The 23,479-nt window shown below is 45.4% G+C and overlaps 2 protein-coding genes across 4 annotated transcripts in view; one reads left to right on the plus strand and one right to left on the minus strand.

The window, feature by feature from the left end:
• Positions 1-18,091, plus strand: part of LOC309393117 (solute carrier family 2, facilitated glucose transporter member 5-like) — a 28,265-nt gene extending 10,174 nt beyond the window's left edge. The window contains exons 2-14 of the mRNA XM_081954963.1: positions 653-851; positions 4,813-4,874; positions 5,806-5,904; positions 6,937-7,097; positions 7,388-7,512; positions 8,212-8,364; positions 9,106-9,231; positions 10,728-10,915; positions 11,946-12,056; positions 13,262-13,363; positions 14,099-14,171; positions 15,409-15,536; positions 16,165-18,091. Of these exons, the coding sequence (XP_081811089.1) occupies positions 4,839-4,874; positions 5,806-5,904; positions 6,937-7,097; positions 7,388-7,512; positions 8,212-8,364; positions 9,106-9,231; positions 10,728-10,915; positions 11,946-12,056; positions 13,262-13,363; positions 14,099-14,171; positions 15,409-15,536; positions 16,165-16,401 (1,539 nt within the window). The 5' untranslated portion in view covers positions 653-851; positions 4,813-4,838 and the 3' untranslated portion in view covers positions 16,402-18,091. The remainder of the gene's footprint in view (positions 1-652; positions 852-4,812; positions 4,875-5,805; positions 5,905-6,936; positions 7,098-7,387; positions 7,513-8,211; positions 8,365-9,105; positions 9,232-10,727; positions 10,916-11,945; positions 12,057-13,261; positions 13,364-14,098; positions 14,172-15,408; positions 15,537-16,164) is intronic.
• Positions 18,092-20,385: 2,294 nt separating this feature from the next.
• The window catches only part of CA6 (carbonic anhydrase 6), a 261,946-nt gene continuing 258,852 nt past the window's right edge, over positions 20,386-23,479 (minus strand). For all 3 annotated transcript variants that reach the window (XM_081954962.1, XM_081954960.1, XM_081954961.1), the window contains 2 exons: positions 22,423-22,521; positions 20,386-21,112 (listed from right to left, as the gene is read on the minus strand). In XM_081954962.1, coding sequence (XP_081811088.1) covers positions 20,499-21,112; positions 22,423-22,521 — 713 coding nt within the window. In that variant the 3' untranslated portion in view covers positions 20,386-20,498. The remainder of the gene's footprint in view (positions 21,113-22,422; positions 22,522-23,479) is intronic.

Genomic DNA, 23,479 nt, shown 5'->3' on the forward strand with positions numbered 1-23,479 from the left:
CTTGCCCCAGCTTCTGCCAACTTAGCAGTTCGAAAGCAGGTAAAAAATGCAAGTAGAAAAATAGGAACCACCTTTGGTGGGAAGGTAACAGCGTTCCGTGCACCTTTGCGGTTGAGTCATGCCGGCCACATGACCACGGAGACCTCTTCGGACAGCGCTGGCTCTTTGGCTTTGAAACGGAGATGAGCACCCCCCCTCTAGAGTCGGGAATGGCTAGCACACATGTGCGAGGGGAACTTTTACCGTTATCTTTTAGTCTATTTAAAAGGAAGACTAGGGGTGACACGATAGCAGAGGGGGTCAACTTATTTTCCAAAGCAGCAGAAGGTAGGACAAGAAACAATGGCATTGGTAATCAATGCTATCACTAATCAATACAATAACTAATCAAGGAGAGAAGCAACCTAGAACTAAGGAGAAATTTCCTGACAGTATCAACAATTAAACCAGGAAAAAAGTTGCCTTCAGAAGTTATGGATGCTCCCATATCCCTGGAGTATTTTTTTTTAAAAAGACATCTATTTGTCTGAAATGGGTCTCCTGCTTGAGCAGGGGGTTGGACTAGAAGACCTCCACGCTCCCCTCCAACTCTGTTATTGGGAGAGAAATGCAACATAATCGCTATGCAGCTATATTTTTCTTATATTTCCAGGTGCCACTGTGGCCACACTTTGGGTTGTGGGAAATTATCACCCAGCATGCAGCAAAGCCCAAATTGGAGTGTTTAGTCTATCGCAGTGGCGAAGAACTTGGCTGATGGAGAAAACATGAGGGAAAGAATTAACAGCTTGAAAATTCTCCTGTGGCTGGGGAAAATAGGCCCGCTACAAATTTCCCGCTTCTTATAATAGGTGAGTGAAGGCCGAAGACTTATTAAGTTGAGCAACAGAAGTCAATTCCATGCACGCATCTCATTATTTGGAGAATAATGTCTTTCTCAACCTTGTCAATTTTTAAGATGCGTGGACTTCAGTTCCCAGATTTCCCCAGCAAGCTATGCTCTATGCCAGCTAAGAAATTCCTGGTGTTGAAATCCTCATATCTTAAAAGCATCTGGGTTGGGCAAGTTCACATTTCAAAGATGCCAAATTTTGGGAACCATAGGAAAAAGTTTTTGCACATGTTACGTTTTATGGATTTTTTCCCCCTTGTTGTTTTGGTTCCTCTTTTCCCCCTGCAGCCTGCAGGCAGGGATTAGCTCTTCTTGAGATAAGGGGCAGGTTGATTTAGTTACTGATTAAGGAGAAAAGAAATGGGTAGATTTTTTTGTCCTGGATTAGGCGGAGGAGGGAGGAGGAGAAGAAATAACCATGAAAAAGACTTTGCGTATCAGTGATAAACATGCCCAGGCATATTTACAAACTTTAAGCCACCCTGGAGTATAGGATGAAATAATGAAGTCTTTAGAGAAAGAGGGAAGAACTGGATGTAAACAAAATTGAAAGGAATTTATTGGCCTCCAGTTACCCCTGCTCCTCATTTTGCAGCTAAACCAAAGAGGGGGGAAAAGGAAAAAATGACAACCATATGTATTATTAAAAACACACACACAAAAGTTTATGTCCCATTCTCCAAAGCTGGCCTTCCCAGATATTTCACCTGTATTGATTTGACTTTAAAAAAAAGTGTAAGCATCCTTTAATAATAGCAATTTGTTAAATGTATGTGTCACCTGATTTGCAGAAAAAATGGGCAAAAGCATTGCTTTTTTTTTGCATGCTAAACTTTGATAAGGATTGGAGTGTGTGTGTGTACGTACGTATATGTGTCTGTCTGTCTGTCTATCACTATGTTTCTCTGTCTGTCTATCTATCATCTATCTATCTATCTATCTATCTATCTATCATCTATCTATCTATCTATCTATCTATCTCTATGTGTATCTATCTATCTATCTATCATCTATCTATCTATCTATCAACTATCTATCTATCTATCTATCTATCTATCTATCTATCTATCATCTATCTATCATCTATCTATCATCTATCTATCTATCTATCATCTATCTATCTATCATCTATCTACCTATCTATCTATCTATCTATCTATCTATCTATCTATCTATCTATCTATCATCTATCTATCTATGTGTATCTATCTACCTACCTACCTACCTACCTCCAATCCTTATCAAAGTTTAGTGTATATATATTCACTGTTCTATGGAACCTATTTTCTCCTGCAAAAATGGGCAAAACCCCTTTTTTTTTTACACACGCACAAACGCACACATATTTAATTGTTCTCCTGTAGCACCTATTTTATTTTTCCTGCATGCGGCCATATGGAAGTTTGCCCTACTGCACCTTTTCCAAACAAAAAGCAAGTTTGGTTTTATATACTCTTAGGAAGCATCAAATTCCTTTGCAAACAAAGATAACTCCCCCCATCTCCCCTCTTCTGGTGGCTTGGAAAAAGCTTAAATGTACAACTCCAGAGTAGTAGTAACAGCAACGAAGCAGGGGGAAGCATTCTGCATCCCAAGAAGAATCAAGAGTTTCTTTCTTTTCCCCAGAAGAAAGTTGGGGGGGGGGGGAAGGAGGGGGTTGCGTTCTGTCTACGTGCTGCAGTGATTTTACTCAAGGGTTAGGGAGGTCATGCCAGCCAGGCAGGAGAGGAAGTTGCTTTTTTAAAAAAAAAGAACGGCCCAGGGGGTGCCTATAGGGATTATCTGGTAGGGGTCACGTAAGCAATGGTTCCCTCCCAGATAGAAGAAAAGGAATTTTCTGGGGATGAGGGGTGGGGGTGGGGTCAGAACAAGGAAGGGGTATATATAGGATGAAGAGAGCCAGGGGGCTTGAGGCTTGCTGTATCACAACCAGCTCAGTCTGCGAGGGCATCTAGACGGCTTCTGCAAGAAGGAAATATTTGCTGGCTGAAAAGAGGAATTTCTTTTGCAGCTTTTAGAAGGTAAGCAGAATAAAACAAAAGTTGGCAAATATTTTTTTTTTTTAAAGAGGTTTTGTTTTTGGGTAGACCCTAGGGAAATAGTTCGCTTTGCAAAGTCATTTTTTTAAAAAAAATTGTGTATTTGTTTGTTTGTTTGTTTGGAGGGAGTTGGGATAATAAACAGTTGCAGGATGTGTTACACAGGGGGAGAAATGGCGACGTTGTTGCGTTTTATTTCAACGGGTTTTGATGGGTTATTTGTCCCAATTGGAGAATCGGGGTTGTTGTTGTTTTTTTGGTCCCCATCATCCCCAGCCAGCTAGCCGGCTGGGGTTGATGGGATCCTACCGAGGGAGGGAAACAAATCGAGAGGGGAAAGTGCTGGTGGAAATTGAAGTAGAAAGCAGAAAGATTGGAGGGGAAAATCCAGGAGGAAAAATAAACTTTTGGAATTCTTTGGAAGGAATATAAAACCTTTCGGGGAAGATTTTTCTCAAATTGAAAACAGGAGGCTGTTTTGTATTTTTTGCTTCCCCCTTTCAGAAAATCATTTTTTTTTTCAAAATTACATTTAAAAAAAAAAAGCTGGAATTAGCTCACTTCTGCCTGCAAGGGGGCTTGGCTCATCCTTTCGTTGTAGAGATTCTTTCTTTTAAAGAAATCACTACACGGGAAATGAATAGTCTTGGTGCCATTATTTGTCTCTGGTCTTGTGAGGACACTTGCAAGCTTCTTACAAACTTCTTGAGCCAGGTTGTTTTGTAGATCTGAAAAGAGAATCTCCTTTTTGTGTATGATGGTTTGGGGTTCCAGAGGATCACTTCCAAGAAATTGGAAGTGGTCTTCTGTGATAGAGGTCTTGAGGACTACAATTCCTATCAACCACAGCCATGCCCCTCTTGTTGTTTTTCAATTGGATTGATGCAGCACAGATAAGTTGCTGGACATAACAGAGCTTCGAAATGCTGTTTTTCTTTGTTTTTTGTTTTTGAAATAGCAACTTTTAATTCAAGAAAAATATTTCCCCCCAAAATCCTCCTTCTCCAGATGGTGAGCTATTGTGGTCTCCCAAAACTGGAATTTGCTGCTTTTAATTCTGATGGCACTAAATAAAACAATTCTCATTTCCCTCCTTCTGTTCTGCTTGTTAAACTTTCTGCCTAACTTTTAAAAGCTACTTTTAAAAAAGTTTTCTGGAGGTGAAAAAGGAGGAGACAAAGAGGGGAAAACAGATGACTTACAAAATCCGATTTTTCTCACATGTCCCCAACTACAATTCCAATAACGCGCCACCCCGGCTGCGTTATGGGAGGTGTAATACCAACTAACTAGAAGGTTGTGGTGTTTATTTATTTATTTTTAAGTACTGAGGTAGTTGTGAGTGCTTTGGAAAGGTGTTTGTGTAGGGCAGTGAGCCTCAGTCCTGGGCCATTTTAGAGTGTCTGGACTTCAATTCCCAGAATTCCCTAGTGGGCTGGGGAATTCTGGGAGCTGAAGTCCAGACCCCTTAAAATGGGAAAACAAACCACTACTGGAGAATCTTTGAAGTAAGGCAAAGAGATTTGGGAGGATGAAACAAAGGATTCCCCCCTCCTCCTCCCCGCCGGCGCCAAAATTAAGATTTAAACCCGTTTCTTCTTCTTCATCCCTGCAACCAGTCTGTGATTTAAACTAAAACTGAATCCTTTTGGAGAAGGGCGGCATATAAATCCAAATAATAATAATAATAAAAAAAGAGCTTTGGTAGAAGTTGTCAACAGTTCCAAAGGCCCAAGGTGTCCGTTTTATCCAGAAGCAGTAAAATAAATTGCTATGCGTCACCAACTTATCTTGCTCAGTGGCATTTAATTGCAGATGTTTATTACTCCTTTCTGTGGAATACATTATTATTTCTTCCTTTCTCCATTCCTCCCTTATTAGGTTTGCAGGGCAAGGGAAGAGTGAAAATGCCGCAGTCCATGCCACAGGAACCCCAGAAGGGGGTGAGTATGGGTTTTCATTTTGAGGATTGCGGGGAGACAGAAATGGACACAATGGGGATGTTTTTTTTTTAAAGGAAAGATGATCAGACAGGATTTCTACTGTAATAAACCTTGTTAAAGGCTGTTTCATTTTTGGGGTGAGATTTCCTGAGCTGAATTCCTAGCGCAATTCAGTCCCAGGGACGAGGAGTTTTCCGTGTGAATATCCACACAGTTTGTAAACATGCCAGGACTTGTTTATCATTGATTAGCTGATAACCTGGCGTTGTCCAGGTATTTATTTATAAGGGGGAAATGTCCGGACCAAACATAATTTCTAATCTTGGATTTTCCCCCCTTACCAGAGGGAGCCCCCTTTTGGAATACTGTGAAGCCGTTATCATGGCAACTCCACTGCACTGCACAGTAGAAGCCATTTTACAGCAGTACAGTAGAAGCCCTTTGAAGGCACAACAGGCTGTATCTTAACAGAACACATACCCCGAGCAGCCATTTTTATATAGATAGATATGCAAAGCCTTTTTCATGGTTATTTCTTCTCCTCCACCTTCCTCCAGCTAATCCAGGACAAAAAATATACCTATTTCTTTCCTCCTTAATCAGTAACTAAATCAACCTGCCCCTTATCTCAAGAAGAGATAATCCCCAGCTGCAGGGGAAAAGAGGAACCAAAACAAGAAAAAAATAATTCCATAGAATGTAAATCGGGGTCTATGCAGATCGGGGTCCCCCACTCAATTTCTCTGCATGCATTAAAAATTGGAAAGTAACTTATGGGAGTTGACTTACTGAAATGCTCCAGATTTTTGCACAGCTTAGCTGGTTAAGAGGATGCCCTAAGTTAACTCCTGTAAGTTACTTTCCACTTTTGCAGATGGGTAGACTGAGGCACTGAACCTAAGCAGTCTTATTTATTGATTTATTTTGGCAGAAAATGACTGTGATGCTTGCTCTGGTGACCCTCATTGCGGCCTTCGGATCATCTTTCCAGTATGGATATAATGTCTCCGTGATCAATTCTCCAGCTCCGGTGCGTCGGGGTTATTTAATCCATTTAGGGGAACATTTTGTTGGTGGTTTATACATTTCAAAGAAGGTAGAGAGATGCCCAAATGGCCGATAGTGTTTGTTTATTTTTTTTCCAGTTTGGCTTAAGAAAAAGAGAGCAGTGTTTCTCAACCTAGGCAACTTTAAGATGTGAGTCTGCATCTCTTAAAAGTGGTCGAAAATGAGAAACGCAGATTTAGAAAGTGTTTTTAAATACATGTGAGAATGTATTTTGTACTGCAACGGCTATAGAATTATTCAGCCACTAGATGGCAGTGTTTAGTGTGCATCACCAGCAGCCTTCTTTTGAGGCCATTTTTTGCTCTCCGGAGAGAGGGAAAGGGAAGCCTTCTGAAGCCTCCGGAGGGCTAAAACTGGCCCTACAAGCAAACCAGAAATATGTTCCCGAATCTCTGGTTTGCCTGTAGAGCTGTTGTTGTTTTTTTCACACTCCGGAGGCTTCAGAAGCTCCTGAAGCCTCCAGGGGGCGGGGGAGGCTGTTTTTGCCCTCCCAGGCTCCTATAAAGCCTCTGTAGCCTGGGGAGGGCGAAAAAAGCATGCCAAAAATGTGGGGAGCACTGCTCGTGCACCCATGCGTCCTGGGGTCGTGCGCATAGCATTATGGGTGTGGCATGCCCATGCACGACCCCCCCTGCACTCCCCCCGCTTTTGGCACGCGAGCCAAAAAAGGTTCACCATCCCTGATCTATGGTTTCTTTAGTAGAGTTTCTTGTTGCAGTCATACAGTTGAGCAGTAAAACACATGGTGACCGTACTCTTTAATTGCTCTGTGGTGCTTGATATAAAATAGAATTTTCTAAGAGAAAGAAGTACCTGTGAGTTTCAGCCCAAATGACGTACTTTTAATATTCCTTAAATCCTACTGTTGTTAACCTTCAAATTTTGCTGGCTGAGGATGATGGGTACCCAACCCACTGGAGGTCCACCACCACCAGAAGTTGGGGTTCTTGTTGGTCCTTTTCTAATTGGTCCTTTCTTCCATCTACCCTTCCAGTTCATGCAACAATTTTACAATGAGACCTACCAGGGACGATACAATAAATATATGGATGAGAGCTTGATGACCGCCCTCTGGTCTCTGAGTGTGTCCTTCTTCCCACTTGGGGGGTTCTTTGGATCGCTGATGGTGGGGCCTATGGTGAACAACTGCGGCAGGTGGGTTTCCTTCTTCTTTGTTTGCACAATTTGCATCCTGGCCCGGGTGTGAGGCTCCTGCTAGCCTGGGCGGTAGAAAACATCCACAGTGCCAGGAGAAACATCTAGCTTGTCTTTCCTCCTGGGTGTGGTTGAAAGTCCAAGCAAAGAGGACCTCCTGGGATGGTCTTCTGTGGACCATGGAAAGGTGTTGTCTAAAGAGGAAGAAGGTCTTGAAGGCCAGACCTTCATCCTTTTAGAGCTCCAGGTTGAATCTTCTGAAGCTCTTGAGATGTTCTCCTCTTTTCCAGAAAAGGCACCCTCCTCATCAACAACATCTTCTCCATCATCCCTGCCATCCTCATGGGGATCTCCAAGGTAGCCAAGACCTTCGAAGTGATCATCATTTGCCGTATCATTATCGGAATCTGTGCAGGTGAGACCTCAGCGCTAAGACGAAGGGCAACCTCGGCCATTTTAGAGGCCGTTTTCCATTTCCGTGTTAAAAAGAGGCGGGGAGTTCTGGGAGTTGAAGTCCACCAGCCTTCCAAGTTAAAAAGTATTTAGCAAAAGGGCTAGGGAAATCAAGGAATCACTGAGTGGTGGCTCAGTGACTAAGATACTGAGCTTGTCAATCAGAAAGGTCGGCGGTTCGAGTCCCTATTGCCACGTAACGGAGTGAGCTCCCGTGACTTGTCCCACCTTCTGCCAAACTAGCAGTTAGAAAGCACGTTTAAAAATGCAAGTAGAAGAATAGGAACCACCTTTGGTGGGAAGGGAACTGTAGTCCGGCGGTTCGAATCCCTAGCGCCGCCTAACGGAGTGAGCTCCCGTGACTTGTCCCAGCTTCTGCCAACCTAGCAGTTTGAAAGCAGGTAAAAAATGCAAGTAGAAAAATAGGAACCACCTTTGGTGGGAAGGGAACAGCATTCCGTGTGCCTTTGGGAGTTGAGTCATGCCGGCCACATAACCACGGAGACGTCTTTGGAGAGCGCTGGCTCTTTGGCTTTGAAATGGCGATGAGCAGCGCCCCCTAGAGTCGGGAACGACTAGCACATGTGTGCAAAGGGAACCTTTACCTTTAAGGGTCTGTACCCCGATATCCTCCCGAATCTGTTCTCGTTTTCCGTGTTAGGCCTTTCTTCCAACGTCGTTCCCATGTACCTTGGTGAGATGTCCCCCAAAAACCTCCGAGGAGCCATCGGGGTGATGCCGCAGCTGTTCATCACGGTGGGAATCCTGGCGGCTCAGATTCTTGGGATGAGAATGATCCTTGGAAGCGCCGAAGGTAATCCGGAGTTTGGGGATTGCTGTAGGCGGTGTTGCGGGGTGTTGTGCAAGAATAGGGTGTCCAGGTTCCAAATAGCATCCAAAATTAAATCAGAGTCCGAGGCAAAGTATTGCTCAAAGTTCCAATTGATTAAGAGAGCCATGTTGGCACATCTGGGAAAACCCGAATCTGAAGGCGTCCCAGTTTTCCCCACCCAGCTGAAAGTTCAAGATCTTGCCCCCACACCCACAAGTCCATCACGTGGTCCAATCTCCCACTGCCACGCTGGCAGTTCCGCCCATCCGGATCCGGTCAGGTGCAGAGGTGCAGAGACAAAGGATGACCTTAGCTTTCTAGAAAGAATGTTGTTATGGCTACATAATCATCTAACCCCGTACAATCCCCCCTCCCGTTTTCCCACCATAGGAAATGCAAAATAGAATAATAGAAAGCGTGGCAGGCCAAAGATCCAAAAGAAAAGATGCCTGCAGGCCTGACACGGGGATTGGTGTACATGTTGTTGTTGGGTGTTGTGCGAGAACGTGGATTGATGTAGACGTCATTACGGGTGTTGTGCAAGGATGGTGATTGGTGTAGCCATTGCTGGGTGTTGTGCCAGGCATGGGGATTAGTGTAGCCGTTGTTGCAAGGAATTGTGGAAGGACGGGGATTGGCGTAGGCATTGCGGAGTGTTTGAAAGGACGGGGATTGCTGCAGGCATTGTCACGTGTTGTGACGCGTCTCCCTCTTTCTCTGCAGGTTGGCCGATCCTCATGGGTCTGACGGGGGTCCCTGCTGCGTTACAGCTTATCCTCCTGCCATTTTTCCCTGAGAGCCCAAGGTATCTGCTTATCCAGAAAGGCGATGAAGAGGGCGCAAGAACAGGTACATTTCCAGCTTCTTGGTACACCGGTAGTCCTCAGCTTACGACCACAATTGAGTTCAACAACCACGATTGAGTTCAAGATCTTGCCCCCCGCACCCACAAGACCATCACATGGCCCAATCAGTTCCACCCACCCAATTCCGGTCAGGTGCAGAGGTTCAGAGACAAAGGGTGACCTTAGATTTCTAGAAAGACATTTGTTATGGCTACATATCGTCTAACCCCATACAATCCCCCCTCCCATTTTCCCACCATAGAAAAGGCATAGCGGAATAATAGAAAGTGTGGCAGGCCAAAGACCCCAAAAGAAAAAAAATGGCTGCAGGCCTGACGTGAGATTTGCCCCGTTCGACGACTTTTCTTGCCGCATTCGTTAAGCGGATCACCGTGGTTGTTAAATTGGCAGCACGGTTGTTAAGTGAAGCTGGCTTGGTTAGCCAGAAGGTCGCAAAAGGGGATCGCGGGGCCCCCCACCCCGACACTGCGACCGTCTTAAATGTGAACCCATTGTCTGAATGTTGATCGTGTGACCGTGGAGATGGTCGTTAAGTGTGAAAAATGGTCCTAAGTCACTTTTTTCAGTGCCGTTGTAACTTTGGTCACTAAATGAACTGTTTTAAGTCAAGGACTACCTCTACCCGCCTCCCAGTGTTTTGCCTACCATAATGGAAAGTGGAAAGGAGCATTGCTTGGTTATACGGACAGTCCTCCACTTATAACAATTCCTTTAGTGACTGTTTGAAGTTGCAGCGGTACTGACTTTTTGGCAATGTGATTTTTTTTCCTACACTACACGACCGTTGCAACATTCCCAAGGTCAGTTGATCCAGATTCAGATGCTTGGCAACTGACTCATATTTATGACGGTCACAGTATTCTGGAGTCATGCGACCCCCTTTTGTGGCCTTCTGAAAAGCCAAGGCAACGGGGAAGCGAGATTCCCTTAACAACCGTGTGAGTAACTTAACGGCGGTGATTCATGGCAAGGAAGGTCGTAAAACGGGGCGGAATTGACTTAGCAGTTGTCTCGCTTAACAATGGAAATTTTGGGCTCAAATCTTTCGGTCGTAAGTCAAGGACTGCCAATAGTTTGGGCTCTGTTTAATACATCCCTCTTAATCTTCGTCTAATGACCCCATGATCCCTCGCGGGGTGGAGACTGGGCAACTGAATGGAGCTAGCAGAGTGTTTGCTGGCCGGATGCCTTTCCCTGTCGCCAAGGCGGAGTTTTGTTCAGCAGATATTTTCTCATGGTGCCCGGAGAGAGAAATAACTGCCTCTGCCTAGGATTGAACTCGCAGCCTCCTGATTGTGAGGTGAGAGCTCCCCCTCTAGGACACCGCATCACTCAATACACCCCCCTTAATGGAGGGATAATTTTTGTGGTCCTCAGGGGTAACTGAACTACAATTCCCAGCGTGCCCTGCTCTCATCCCGGCTTCTTATCCATCCTAGATCTTTATGTTTCTTGTCTTTTTCCCTGCTTTGGGTTCAGCTTTGAGGAAGCTGCGAGGCTCGGATGACGTGGAAGACGAGATGGACGAGATGCGGCAGGAAGACCAAGCGGAGAAAGCTGAGGGACGGATGTCCGTCTTGACCCTCTTCACCTATCCAGGCCTTCGCTGGCAGCTCATCTCCATTATCGTCATGATGATGGGGCAGCAGCTGTCTGGGGTCAACGCGGTAAGTAAGAACCACTCAGCGGCATGCTTTTAAAGAGGTACGGTGTCCCCTAGAGGTCATCCAGTCTCTCCCCTCGCTCGTTTTTTCCCCCTTCTCGTGATAATGTGTGGAGAGTTGAAAGGATTGAAGTCAAAGATTGAAAGAAAAATCTGTAAACTGGGTTGGCGTGTATGTGTGTGGTGGTTATTGGGAGAGGAGGCCACGAGGAAATCATGAGGCTGTAGAGACCAGGGGATGAGTGTCAAATTCAGCTATTGGGAGAGGAGGCCACAAGGAAATCTTGAGGCTGTAGAGACCAGGGGATGAGTGTCAAATTTGGTTACTGGGAGAGGAGACTACAAGGAAATCTTGAGGCTGTAGAGACCAGGGGATGAATGTCAAATTCGGTTATTGGGAGAGGAGACCACAGGGAAATCTTGAGAGGCTGTAGAGACTAGGGATGAATGTCAAATTCAGTTATTGGGAGAGGAGACCACAGGGAAATCTTGAGGCTGCAGAGATGAGGGATGAGTGTCAAATTCAGCTATTGGGAGAGGAGACCACAAGGAAATCTTGAGAGGCTGTAGAGACCAAGGGATGAGTGTCAAATTCGGTTATTGGGAGAGGAGACCACAAGGAAATCTTGAGGCTGTAGAGACCAGGGGATGAATGTCAAATTTGGTTATTGAGAGAGGAGACCACGAGGAAATCTTGAGGCTGCAGAGACGAGGGATGAGTGTCAAATTCAGTTATTGGGAGAGGAGACCACAGGGAAATCTTGAGAGGCTGTAGAGACTAGGGATGAGTGTCAAATTCAGTTATTGGGAGAGGAGACCACAGGGAAATCTTGAGAGGCTGTAGAGACTAGGGATGAATGTCAAATTCAGTTATTGGGAGAGGAGACCACAGGGAAATCTTGAGGCTGCAGAGATGAGGGATGAGTGTCAAATTCAGCTATTGGGAGAGGAGACCACGAGGAAATCTTGAGGCCGTAGAGACCAGGGGACGTCAAATTCACTCTCTTGAACCCTGTTTTCCATCTGATTTGCAGGTGTATTATTACGCCGATCGGATCTACTCGAACGCAGGAATAGAAGAAAACAACGTCCAGTATGTGACCGTGGGAACAGGAGCAGTTAACGTATTCATGACTATTATTGCGGTATGATTTATTCTGATTTGTCTTCGAGAGAGAGAGAGAGAGATACGATCCCCCTCCCCAACTTACGACAGTTCATTTACTGGCCATTCAAAGTTACAACGGCATTGAGAAAATGGGACTGTTTTTCACAGTTACAACTTTTGCCTCTTCGTGCGCTCAAAATTCATTCGCTTGGCCACCGACTCGTATTTATGACGCTCGCAGCATCCCAGGGTCACGTGATCCCCCTTTTTCAACCTCCTGACAAGCGAAGTCAGTCCCCAGATTCCCTTAACAACCGTGGCGAGAAAGCTTGGAAAACGGGGCAAAAGCTCACCTAACAAACTCCCACTGAGCCGCATAAATTTTGAGCGGCGTTGCGGTCGTAAGTTGAGGACGACTTCCAAGCAGTGACGTGCGGTGAGGTTTATGGCTGGTGAGGCTGGTGACGTCATCAAACCATGTGGTTTCTCCGATCGCACGGGCGCAGCCTGACCGGAGAAGTTTCTCTTCTCAGAAATGTCAGAAAGGGACAGGCAGGCTGCTACAGCTCCACTGAGAAGACATTTCTGAGAAGAGAAACTTCTCCTTTCTCCTCCTTCCCCCACCCCACACTTCCTTCTAGCACTGATGATGTTACCTAGGCATTTTTTGCATCGGGCGAGCCCGGAATCCTTGCAAGGTGAATGGGACCACAAGTGCAGGAGGCTCCTCAGCACCAGCCTCAGATCAGTGCGAGCCGCGGTCCCCTTCCCCTTCACATGTGGTCCCATTCCCCTTGCAAGGATCGCGGGCTCGCCCGATGCAAAAAATGGCGAGATCGGCACACTTGGGGCTGCTGCTGCGATGTCCAGGGAGCTAAACCAAGCCGCGCGCCTCTCCCAGACACTTTCACGGCTTCCTGGAGTAATTTGTTTTTTATTTTCATGATGAGAGCGGTGAGGCTCTGCCTCCCCTGCCTCCCCTGACTGCATGTCACTGCTTCCAAGCCAAACAAATAGAAAAGGGAATTCAATTCGAATAGGGGCTTCTTATTCTTCCCAGCTGTTTAGGAAAGAAACGTGGAAAACTAGAATTTTGCCAACAAACTGCAGTTTGTAGGATTTGGGGAGGCGCGTGCAAGGGAAGGATGGCGGGGGGGGAGCTCTTCTCGGCATGGTGGTGAATTTTGTCAGTGCCTTATGGTCTTCAGTTTCCCAATCTAGCTTTTTTCCCCACCTCGGTAGGTATTTGTCGTGGAGGCGCTGGGACGGAGGATTTTGCTTCTGGCCGGTTTTGGGATCTGCTGTGGCGCTTGTGTTGTGTTAACCATTGCCCTGAATCTCAAGGTATGTTGTTTAAAAAAGGCTTTTGACTGGTTTGAAGGGAAAAGAGGATCAGAGTGGTACAATTTTAGCCTACATTCGATCATAGCATAATTCCTTCCTTTAATGGGATGTGATCTTGGGAGAAAGCCCTTACAATAAAGATACAACTAGTATTCCTAGAATACTTCTCGGGGCGAACCTTTTCAGAATTATAGAATAACTTAGAATTGCTTAGTGGTCTCTTGTCCATCATCATCTTCAGAGTAGGAAGGAACCTTGGAGGTCTACTAGTCCAACCGTCTGCTCAAGCAGAAGATCCTATGTTATTCCAGGCAAGTGGCTGTCCAGTCTCTTCTTAAAGACTTCCAGTGTTGGAGCATTGACAACTTCTGGTGGCAGGCTGTTCCACTGGTTAACTGTTCTAACTGTCAGGAAATTTCTCCTCAGTTCTAAGTTGCTTCTCTCCTTGAGTAGTTTCCACCCATTGCTTCTTGTTCTACCCTCAGCTGCCTTGGAGAATAGCTTGACTCCCTCTTCTTTGTGGCAACCCCTGAGATATTGGAAGACTGCTATCATGTCTCCCCTAGTCTTTCTTTTCATTAAACTAGACATACCCAGTTCCTGCAACTGTTCTTCATCTGTTTTAGCCTCCAGTCCCCTCATCATCTCTGTTGCTCTTTTCTGCACTCTTTCCAAAGTCTCAGCGTCTTTTAAATATATATTTTTTTATAATTTATCATTTCAATTTTCCCCTAGGCAATCTGGTGGATGCCGTACCTGAGCATTGCCTGTGTAATTATTTACGTCATGGGACACGCCATTGGTGCAAGTGAGTAGATATTGTGGGTGTATGCTCAGAGGACATTCATAAATCAGCCTTCTATCTAAGTTGGCTTGTCAATGCATTTACGCCCTCCACTCAGTACTATTAGTAACCTATGACTTTCACTAAGTGTTATGTCTTAAGATTCTTGAGGAATGTATTCTATCTTATTTTTCTTCATGTACACTGAGAGCATATGCACCAAAGACAAATTCCTTGTGTGTCCAATCACACTTGGCCAATAAAGAATTCTATTCTATTCTATTCTAATCTAATCTAATCTAATCTATTTATTGTCTCTATAACATTGATTGTACTGGATATTATAAAACAAAGGGCCCTTGAGATTTAGTTTCTTCGAATCAAAGCCTCCTCCATGTTTCTAGTCCTCAGGGGGCGGCAACATGAAGAGGTGGCAAAATTAATTTTTCACTTAGAAAAAAGTCAACTATTGCGTTTAGTTCTGCCTGGAAATCCCGATGGACTTTTTGGAGGAAAGAAAATTAGTGTTTCATGAGTGATTACAGAAGCAGGAAATTTTGATGTAACCTGAGACAGAGGATAAAATATAAAATGCCTTTATAATGGTCTAAAGGTTTTTTATTTTTTTTCCTATTTCCTGTCCTATTCACCATTTTTTTATGCTGCTTTTATCTTGTTAAAAATAATCTCTTTAATAACATTATGTATAATAGAATTATGTATAATTACCATATTATAGGCATCCAGTAGGTGGCTCAGGGGCTAAGACGCTGAGCTTGTCGATCAGAAAGATTGGCAGTTCGGCAGTTCGAATCCCTAGCGCCACGTAACGGAGTAAGCTTCCGTGACTTGTCCCAGCTTCTGACAACCTAGCAGTTCGAAAGCATGTAAAAAATGCAAGTAGAAAAATAGGAACCACCTTTGGTGGGAAGGTAACAGCGTTCCATGCGTCTTCGGCGTTGAGTCATGCTACAAGATCACGGAGATGTTTTCGGACAGCGCTGGCTCTTCGGCTTTGACACAGAGATGAGCACCGCCCCCTAGAGTTGGGAACGACCAGCACATATGTGCGAGGGGAACCTTTCCTTTTAGGCATCTAAGCTTCTAGTCCTCATGAAGCAACCACAACGGAGAGGTTGTAGCCAACGTCGACTTGCAAGCTCAGCCAGGCATAAGATGCGGTTGGAGGGAAATTGAATTTGCTTTTCTTGGATAAAGGACATTCACCCACCTTCTCTATTTCCAATTTCTTGCCTTGTAGGCCCAATTCCAAGTGTTATGATAATGGAAATGTTTCTCCAGTCTTCTCGTCCAGCTGCCTTCATGGTGGGAGGGTCGGTGCACTGGCTGTCGAATTTCACCGTGGGGCTGGTTTTCAGCTACTTGGAGGTAAAATCGTTTTAAAACATATTTTTTTTTTGCAATGAGGGGGTGGGGGATTGGCCCAGCATTCTGATTAAATGGGTGTAAGCATGCAAAAATAGAGGAGCGGTGGGGTGGCCTTGTGGTGGAGCTCTTGCCTCACAATCAGGAACCTTTGAGTTCAATCCTAGGAAGAGGCAGATAGATTTCTCTCTGGGAAATATATCTGCTGAATACAACTCCGCACTGGTGACAGTGAGGGCATCTGGCCAGTAAATACTCCGCTGCATTCAGTTGTCAAGACTCCACCCTTCAAGGGATTATGGGGATCGTTAAAAGATGATGATGATGCAAAAATAGAAATCTGACTCTGAGCGGGTGGTGTGACCTGTGTTACTCACTTAACAGCGGCAGTGATTTGCTTAACAACTGTCTCAGCAACGGAAATGTTGGGCTCAATTGTGTTGTTAAAATGGAGGAATGCATGAAGTTTAGATCAGAGGCAAAGCTTAATTCTTTCCTTTACAAAACCCAAAACCTCAGTTTGATTTTGAGCAGAGGTTTCTCCCCAAATAAAGATATCTTGCAGAGCTGCCGACTGGCGCAACTTCCATCTCCTCTTACAAACGTCCCATCTCTTTGTTCCTTTCTCCAGCAAGGGCTGGGCCCCTACTGTTTCCTAATTTTTGGTGCCATCTGCTTGGCCACCGCGGTCTACGTCTTCCTCATTGTCCCTGAAACCAAGAACAAAACCTTCATGGAGATCAACCAGATCATGGCCAAGAGGAACGGTACCGAAGATCCGGCCGAGAAAGATGAATTGAAGGATTTCACCGCCATCTCCGTGCCGTACAGCAAGAAAATGGACGGGGAGAAAAGCAGCGCGTTGTAAGGTCTTGGCAACCACCGAAATTCCCCCGTGTAAATAAACCCACCGAACTCCCTGCCTTAAACCTCTCACGGTTTGCAACGCGCCTGGCGTCTCTTCGCCTCGCTGTTGGCCAAGGGGCAGCCTCAAAACATTATATTTCAAGGAGAAACGGGAGTGACCAAGCGTTGCCATTTTATTTTTCCATCCATTGCCTTCCACGGTGGAACTAGCGAGATTTCGATGGAATAATTGTTTTGGAAGAGATCCAGCTAATATTGCTGCATGCTTGCAAAAAAACGCGTTTCCCCGTCGGGTGGACTCTGAAAAATTTTATCAGTATTTTTTGTTGTTGTTCCTGAATCGGGATGGATTTAAGTTGTCTATGTGGGAGCATGTAAATAATTTTTGTTTAATAATAATGCTGGGGGTTCTCTTTTTACGATAAACACCCTAATTTAACCGGTGGGGGAAAGACCCCCACCGTTGCTTAAATTTGAGAGGGGCGCGGTGGCTCAGTGGCTAAGACGCTGAGCTTGTCGATCAAAAAGGCCGGCATTTCGGCGGTTCGAATCCCTACTGCCGCATAATAGAATGAGCTCCCGTGACTTGTCCCAGCTTCTGCCAACCTAGCAGTTCGAAAGCGCATAAAAAATGCAAGTAGAAAAATAGGGACCACTTTTGGTGGGAAGGGAACAGCGTTCCGTGCGCCTTTGGCGTTGAGTCATGCCAGCCACATGACCACGGAGACGTCTTCGGACAGCGCTGGCTCTTCGGCTTTGAAACGGAGATGAGCACCGCCCCCTAGAGTCGGGAACGACTAGCACATAACGTGCGAGGGGAACCTTTATCTTTAACCTCTTCCCCCAGGATTTTTGCCCTTGAAGACGTGTTAGATGAAGTGCTTTAGATAGATTACATGAAAATAGAATACTTTGCAGATGTGTTAATATTAAAAGGCTCGTTTCCCTCCAATCAGGCCAATCCTTGGCTGTCTTGTATTATAACGCAACTGCATTTTGGCAAGTGTTGTGTTATATACCAGTGTCAAAGTGTTCCTTTCTGGCCCAATGTTCAAGCGAAAAACTTCTAAATTAAACAAAACCCATCTCCTCTTTTTCACCAGGATCCCGGGTTGTTAAAAAGTTTTGAGATAGGAAAAGATCCCCTCAACGTAGAAAGCTAGCATCTCAGGGTTGTGTCTTAGCCAAGTATCTTAAGATCCCTGACATGCTAGATATCACTCACGCATTTTTGGGGGAGGCAGATCTACAAATCCCTGCATTGAAGGTAAGCCTGCAGCGGATTTAGACCAGGGGAGTCCACCTTAAAAATGATTTCCACCCCTGGGGATATTTCTACACGGAATTTAACTTGGGCTCCTAACAATCTGCCAGTTTTCCCTTTCATTTTTATTTTGTTTTCCAAAACAGCTTGGATGGGTTGTTTCCCTTTTAACCAGAATCAAAGCAATCATGGTTTTTTTTTAAAAAAACATCCACAAATTGAGAAATAGCCAAGAAAATGTTGTACATATCTTGAAATAATTTTGTGTGTGTGTGTGTGTGATTGTTTTTTTTTTTTTTAGTTTTGTTTACGCTGGGTATCCTCCCCCTGCCCCCAATAGTGTAGGGGAATTATACTTTGCACAAACAGATGTATTTTATTTTATTACTTTGAGTGCTGCGAAATAAAATAGCTGTTGGATAAAGTTTGGAAAGAGGCAAGAGTGTTTTGTTCCAATGGAGGGACATTGTCCATGGGGTCATGATGGGTCGGACACAACTTCACAACTAACAACTACTGTATCTGCCTGCCTGCCTGCCTGCCTATCATCTATCTATCTATCTATCTATCTATCTATCTATCTATCTATCTATCTATCTATCTATCTATCTATCTATCATCACCATCTATCAATCAATCAATCTCTCTATCTCTCTATCTACCTACCTATCTACCTACATCTATCTATCATCTATTTAATCTCTCTCTCTCTCTACCTACATCTATCTATCATCTATCATCTACCTACCTACCTACCTATCATCTATCTATCAATCTATCTATCTATCTATCTATCTATCTATCTATCTATCTATCTATCTATCTATCTATCTATATCTATCTAATCTCCTATCTATTTATCTATCTATCTCTATCTCTATCTCTATCTAATCACTTATCTATCTATCATCTATCTATCATCTATCTATCATCTATCTCTATCTGATCTCTTATCTATCCTCTATCTATCTATCTATCATCTATCTATCATCTATCTATCTCTATCTATCATCTATATCTATCTGATCTATCTATCTATCTATCTCTATCTAATCACTTATCTATCTATCATCTATCTATCTATCATCTATCTCTATCTATCTGATCTCTTATCTATCTATCATCTATCTATCCTCTATCTATCTATCTATCTATCTATCTATCTATCATCTATCTATATCTATCATCTATATCTATCTGATCTATTTATCTATCTATCTATCTATCTATCTATCTATCTATCTCTATCTCTATCTAATCACTTATCTATATCATCTATCTATCTATCATCTATATCTATCTGATCTCTTATCTATCTATCTATCTATCTATCTCTATCTCTATCTAATCACTTATCTATCTATCATCTATCTATCTATCATCTATATCTATCTGATCTCTTATCTATCATCTATCTATCCTCTATCTATCATCTATCTATATCTATCTATCTATCATCTATCTATCTATCTATCTATCTAATCTATCTATCATCTATCTATCTATCTATCTATCTATCTATCTATCTATCTATCTATCTATCTATCTATCATCTATCTATCTATCTATCTATCATCTATCCTGCAAGTCCCTTGGACTGCAAAGCCATCCAACCAGTCAGTCCTAGAGGAGATCCACCCTGACTGTTCTTTAGAAGGCCAGATCCTGAAGAGGAAACAAGTACTTTGGCCACCTAATGAGAAGGAAGAAGGACTCCCTGGAGAAGAGCCTCATGCTGGGAACGATGGAGGGGAAAAGAAGAAGGGGACGACAGAGAAGGAGGTGGCTGGATGGAGTCACCAAAGCAGTCGGCATGAGCTTAAATGGACCCCAGAGGATGGTAGAGGACAGGAAGGCCTGGAGGAACGTTGTCCATGGGGTCGTGATGGGTTGGACACGACTTCGCAACTAACAACCATTTCAGAGAAGGATAAATCAAATTCGGGGTCCACGGAGCCCATTGCGTAGAGTACATTTGAGTGGGGGAAAACCTACAATTTTAAGAATTGTCCTTCGAAGGAGTTTGGTGGTCTCCCAACCACAGATGAATACTGAATTGTTGATGAGAGAGATGGGGAGTATAAATCAAAGACACGAAAATAAGGCCTGGGGTTGAACTGGTGGAGAATTTATTGGTGGCCCCACAAACCGGCAAGCCACAAACGAAAGTTTTTTTATGCCATGCAGGCTTTTAAATGTAAATTGTTTAGCAGGTGGAAGGAAGCAAATCCTCTGGACGATCAGATCGCAATCTTTTGTTCAGCGTTACTAAGGACACCCCCCCCCCCTTCCCCACACTGTCTGACTCCTGGCACTCCAAAGGGTGGGGAAGGGGGGAGTTCGACCCCCTTGGATGCCCCCCCCCAACCCATTAATTCGATTTTTTTGGGGGGGGGCGGGGGTAGACCTGGGACTTTCCTAGCTCCAGATCTCCCAACATTGCACCAAAGACTTGTTTCACACCCCACGCATGTGGGTCAGCCTGGGCCTGGGACTTAAGCTTTTGGTCCTACCCGTAAGTCCCTATTGGGGGGGGGGAGTACACTAGAATCTCTGGGGGTCTTTCCCCCCCCCCCGGCCTGTAAGAGGAGTGGACTTCAACTCCCAGAATCCCCCAGCCAGCAAAGCTTCGGGAGATAAGGAACCATCACGGAGGATAATGGAAGCCAGGAAGCAAAGCTGGCTGGGGAATTCTGAGAGTTGAAGCCCACCCCTCTTAATTTATACCCACTGAAGTTAAGAGTCCCACCCAGCACGGGCAAATGCAAAGATTTGGGGGGGAGGAAGGAAGCTTTTTTTTTTTTTTTGAGGGGCCCTCAAAACCCAGGCCTGATTCACCTACAGCTGGTGTCCGGGCCTAAAGTCACCCCGCCGTAGAGGGACATATGCGTCTCCCCCCAAGCCAAGACGTCCCCCTTTTGCTGGCTGTGCTTGCAAAGGGTGAGCTCCTGTATGTCATTCTGGTCCAACAGCCAACTCCAGAGGTTGACGTGGCTCATCCAGCCGGAGAAGGCGTCGGCGAAGACGTCCAACATGGCGTTCTTCCTCTTGCCGAGGATGGGCGTACCGCCGCTCTGGACGATGTAGTTTTTCTGAATGTTCCGGGCGGTGCCCACGGCGCCATTGACCCACAGATTGATGGTGCCCGAGCTGGAGACCCAAGTGACGCAGTGATGGACCCAGTCTTCCGCCCGGCGGTGAAGGTCAAACTGCACGAACTTGCCCCCAATCCACACGCCCACCGCCATGCCCACGCTGATGACCAGCTCGTTCTCGCTCTCGGGGGTGGAGTAGAAGAGGACAGTCTGCCGGCCCTGGTTGCTGTTCTGGACCCAGAAGCAGAGCGTGAAGGTTTTCAGTTGCATGGGCTTCAGAGGGACGATGGTCACGTAGCTGGCGGTGTTCTCCAAGGGGAAGTGGAAGGCTTGCAAGCTGAGCTGGTGCTGGCCTGAAATAAACAACCGGACACGGTCAAGTCTGCTTGGTCCTTGAGCTGGGCAACCAACCGGAAGGGAACAATTTTGTTTATGGCTTCCCCTTGAGTTGATCCAGGGAGAACCTCTTGTTTATTGAGTTGATCCTAGGAAGAACCCAGGAGAACCTCTTGTTCGTTGAGTTGATCCTTGGAAGAACCCAGGAAGAACCTATTGTTCATAGGTGGTCCTTGAGTTGTCACCTTCAGAGCCCTTCGTGGCTTGGGATCAGGCTATCTGAGGGACCGTCTCTGGCTGGTCACATCCACCTAACCCACTAGAGCAGGGAGACAAGGAATATTGTGGGTCCCGTCTCCTAAGGAAGTCCACCTGGGGAGACCCAGAAAAAGGACCTTCTCGGTGATGGCTCCCTCCCTTTGGAACATCACCCCTGCAGAAATTAGACTGGTCCCCACTTTTTTGGAAGGTCCTGAAGACGTGGTGAAAACTGAAAACTCTGGGGCTGGAGAAGAAGACCTCTGCATTGAGTCCCTTGGACTGCAAGGCCATCCAACCGGTCAGTCCTAGAGGAGATCAACCCTGGCTGCTCTTTAGAAGGCCAGATCCTGAAGAGGAAACTCAAAGACTTTGTCCACCTAATGAGAAGGAAGAAGGACTCCCTGGAGAAGAGCCTCATGCTGGGAACGATGGAGGGTAAGAGAAGAAGTAGGGGACGGCAGAGAAGGAGGTGGCTGGATGGAGTCATCGAAGCAGTAGGCGTGAGCTTAAATGGACTCCAGAGGATGGTAGAGGACAGGAAGGCCTGGAGGGACGTTGTCCATGGGGTCGCGATGGGTTGGACACAACTTCACAACTAACAACAAGAAAGCGTAGTTCTGCCAGCGGATCAGAAGAGCCAATCAAATGGCTTATTTAATTGTGTGCCGTCACCAGGGGTGGGTGGGTGGTGGGTATTTTTTTAATGTTTTCTTTCTTTTTGTTTTTTTTGTTTTACTATTTATAAGCCACCTAGTCGCTGTGAGCGAATAGACGGCTATATAAATTCTGCAAATAAATAAAATATCTGTGAAGTTCTCCAACCATCTCCACTTCTCCCAATACAATGGGCACGGAAGGAGGGCAAGGACAGAGAAGGAATTAGAAGATAAGGGAGGCAAGGTACCTCCAACGGGCCTTGTCTGCTCACTTCCATAGGTCTTCCAGAATCCAGAATTGTTCTGGTGTCTCCTAGGACTAGGTGGCATCCTTGATTTCCCAGCTGGGTTGGGAAAGGTAGTTGTGTGAACGCACTTGGGTCAACGAAAGCAAAGGAGCTGCGCCTTACCAGGTTTGCCTATCACGTCCAGAAGATACGTCTTCATCTCACGAAGGCTAGTCTGTATTTTATTCAGCTTACTGGAGATGCTCTCAGGCCGACACCTTCCTAAAATGATGGGAGTTCTAGTTTTAGTTCCTTGGTAAACTTTCTCCGTCGTATTAACCAATCTAATGCAAGGATGGCCCGAGGAAATTAGGGGCTGGAACAATGAAAAGTAAACTTTCAATATTCAATTCCTTTGGGCCTAGGGACGCAAGGGCTCATTGTCTTAGACGCTAAGCTTGTCGATCAGAAAGGTCGGTAGTTCAGCGGTTCGAATCCCTAGCGCCGCGTAACAGAGGGAGCTCCCGTGACTTGCCCCAGCTTCTGCCAACCTAGCAGTTGGAAAGCACGTAAAAAAATGCAAGTAGAAAAATAGGAGCCGCCTTTGGTGGGAAGGGAACAGCGTCCCGTGCGCCTTCGGGAGTTGAGTCATGCCGGCCACATGACCACGGAGACGTCTTCGGACAGCGCTGGCTCTTCAGCTTTGAAACGGAGATGAGCACCGCCCCCTAGAGTCGGGAACGACTAGCATATATGTGCGAGGGGAACCTTTACCTTTAGACCCCTCCCTGATCACTTATCTCCTCCAGAGTCAATCCCTTCTGTTGCTCAGGCCCCCACCTTCTTACGTTTTCCAACATCCTAGGAAGAAGAACCGGGGGGGGCGGGATTAAATAACTTCATGTTTAATTATCTTGGACAGTGAGATGGTTGGTGTATAAATTTAACAATAAATCGTTTGTGGGAAAGATTGAGGGAGGTCAATCTTTAGAGGGAGCTCAGCAGCTGAATATATGGACCCATGTTCCTTAAGTAAAGGGTGGGGTGGGGTTAGGCTTGCATCTGAAGACATCTCCGTGGTCATGTGGCCGGCATGACTCAATGTGGAAGGCGCACGGAACGCTGTTCCCTTCCCACCAAAGGTGGTGCCTATTTTTCTACTTGCATTTTTTTAACCTGCTTTCCAACTGCTAGGTTGGCAGAAGCCGGGGCAAGTCACGGGAGCTCACTCCGTTACGCG

The sequence above is a fragment of the Natrix helvetica genome, assembly GCF_964273705.1.
Source record: "Natrix helvetica genome assembly, chromosome: 5".
NCBI classification, from domain to species: Eukaryota; Metazoa; Chordata; class Lepidosauria; order Squamata; family Natricidae; genus Natrix; species Natrix helvetica.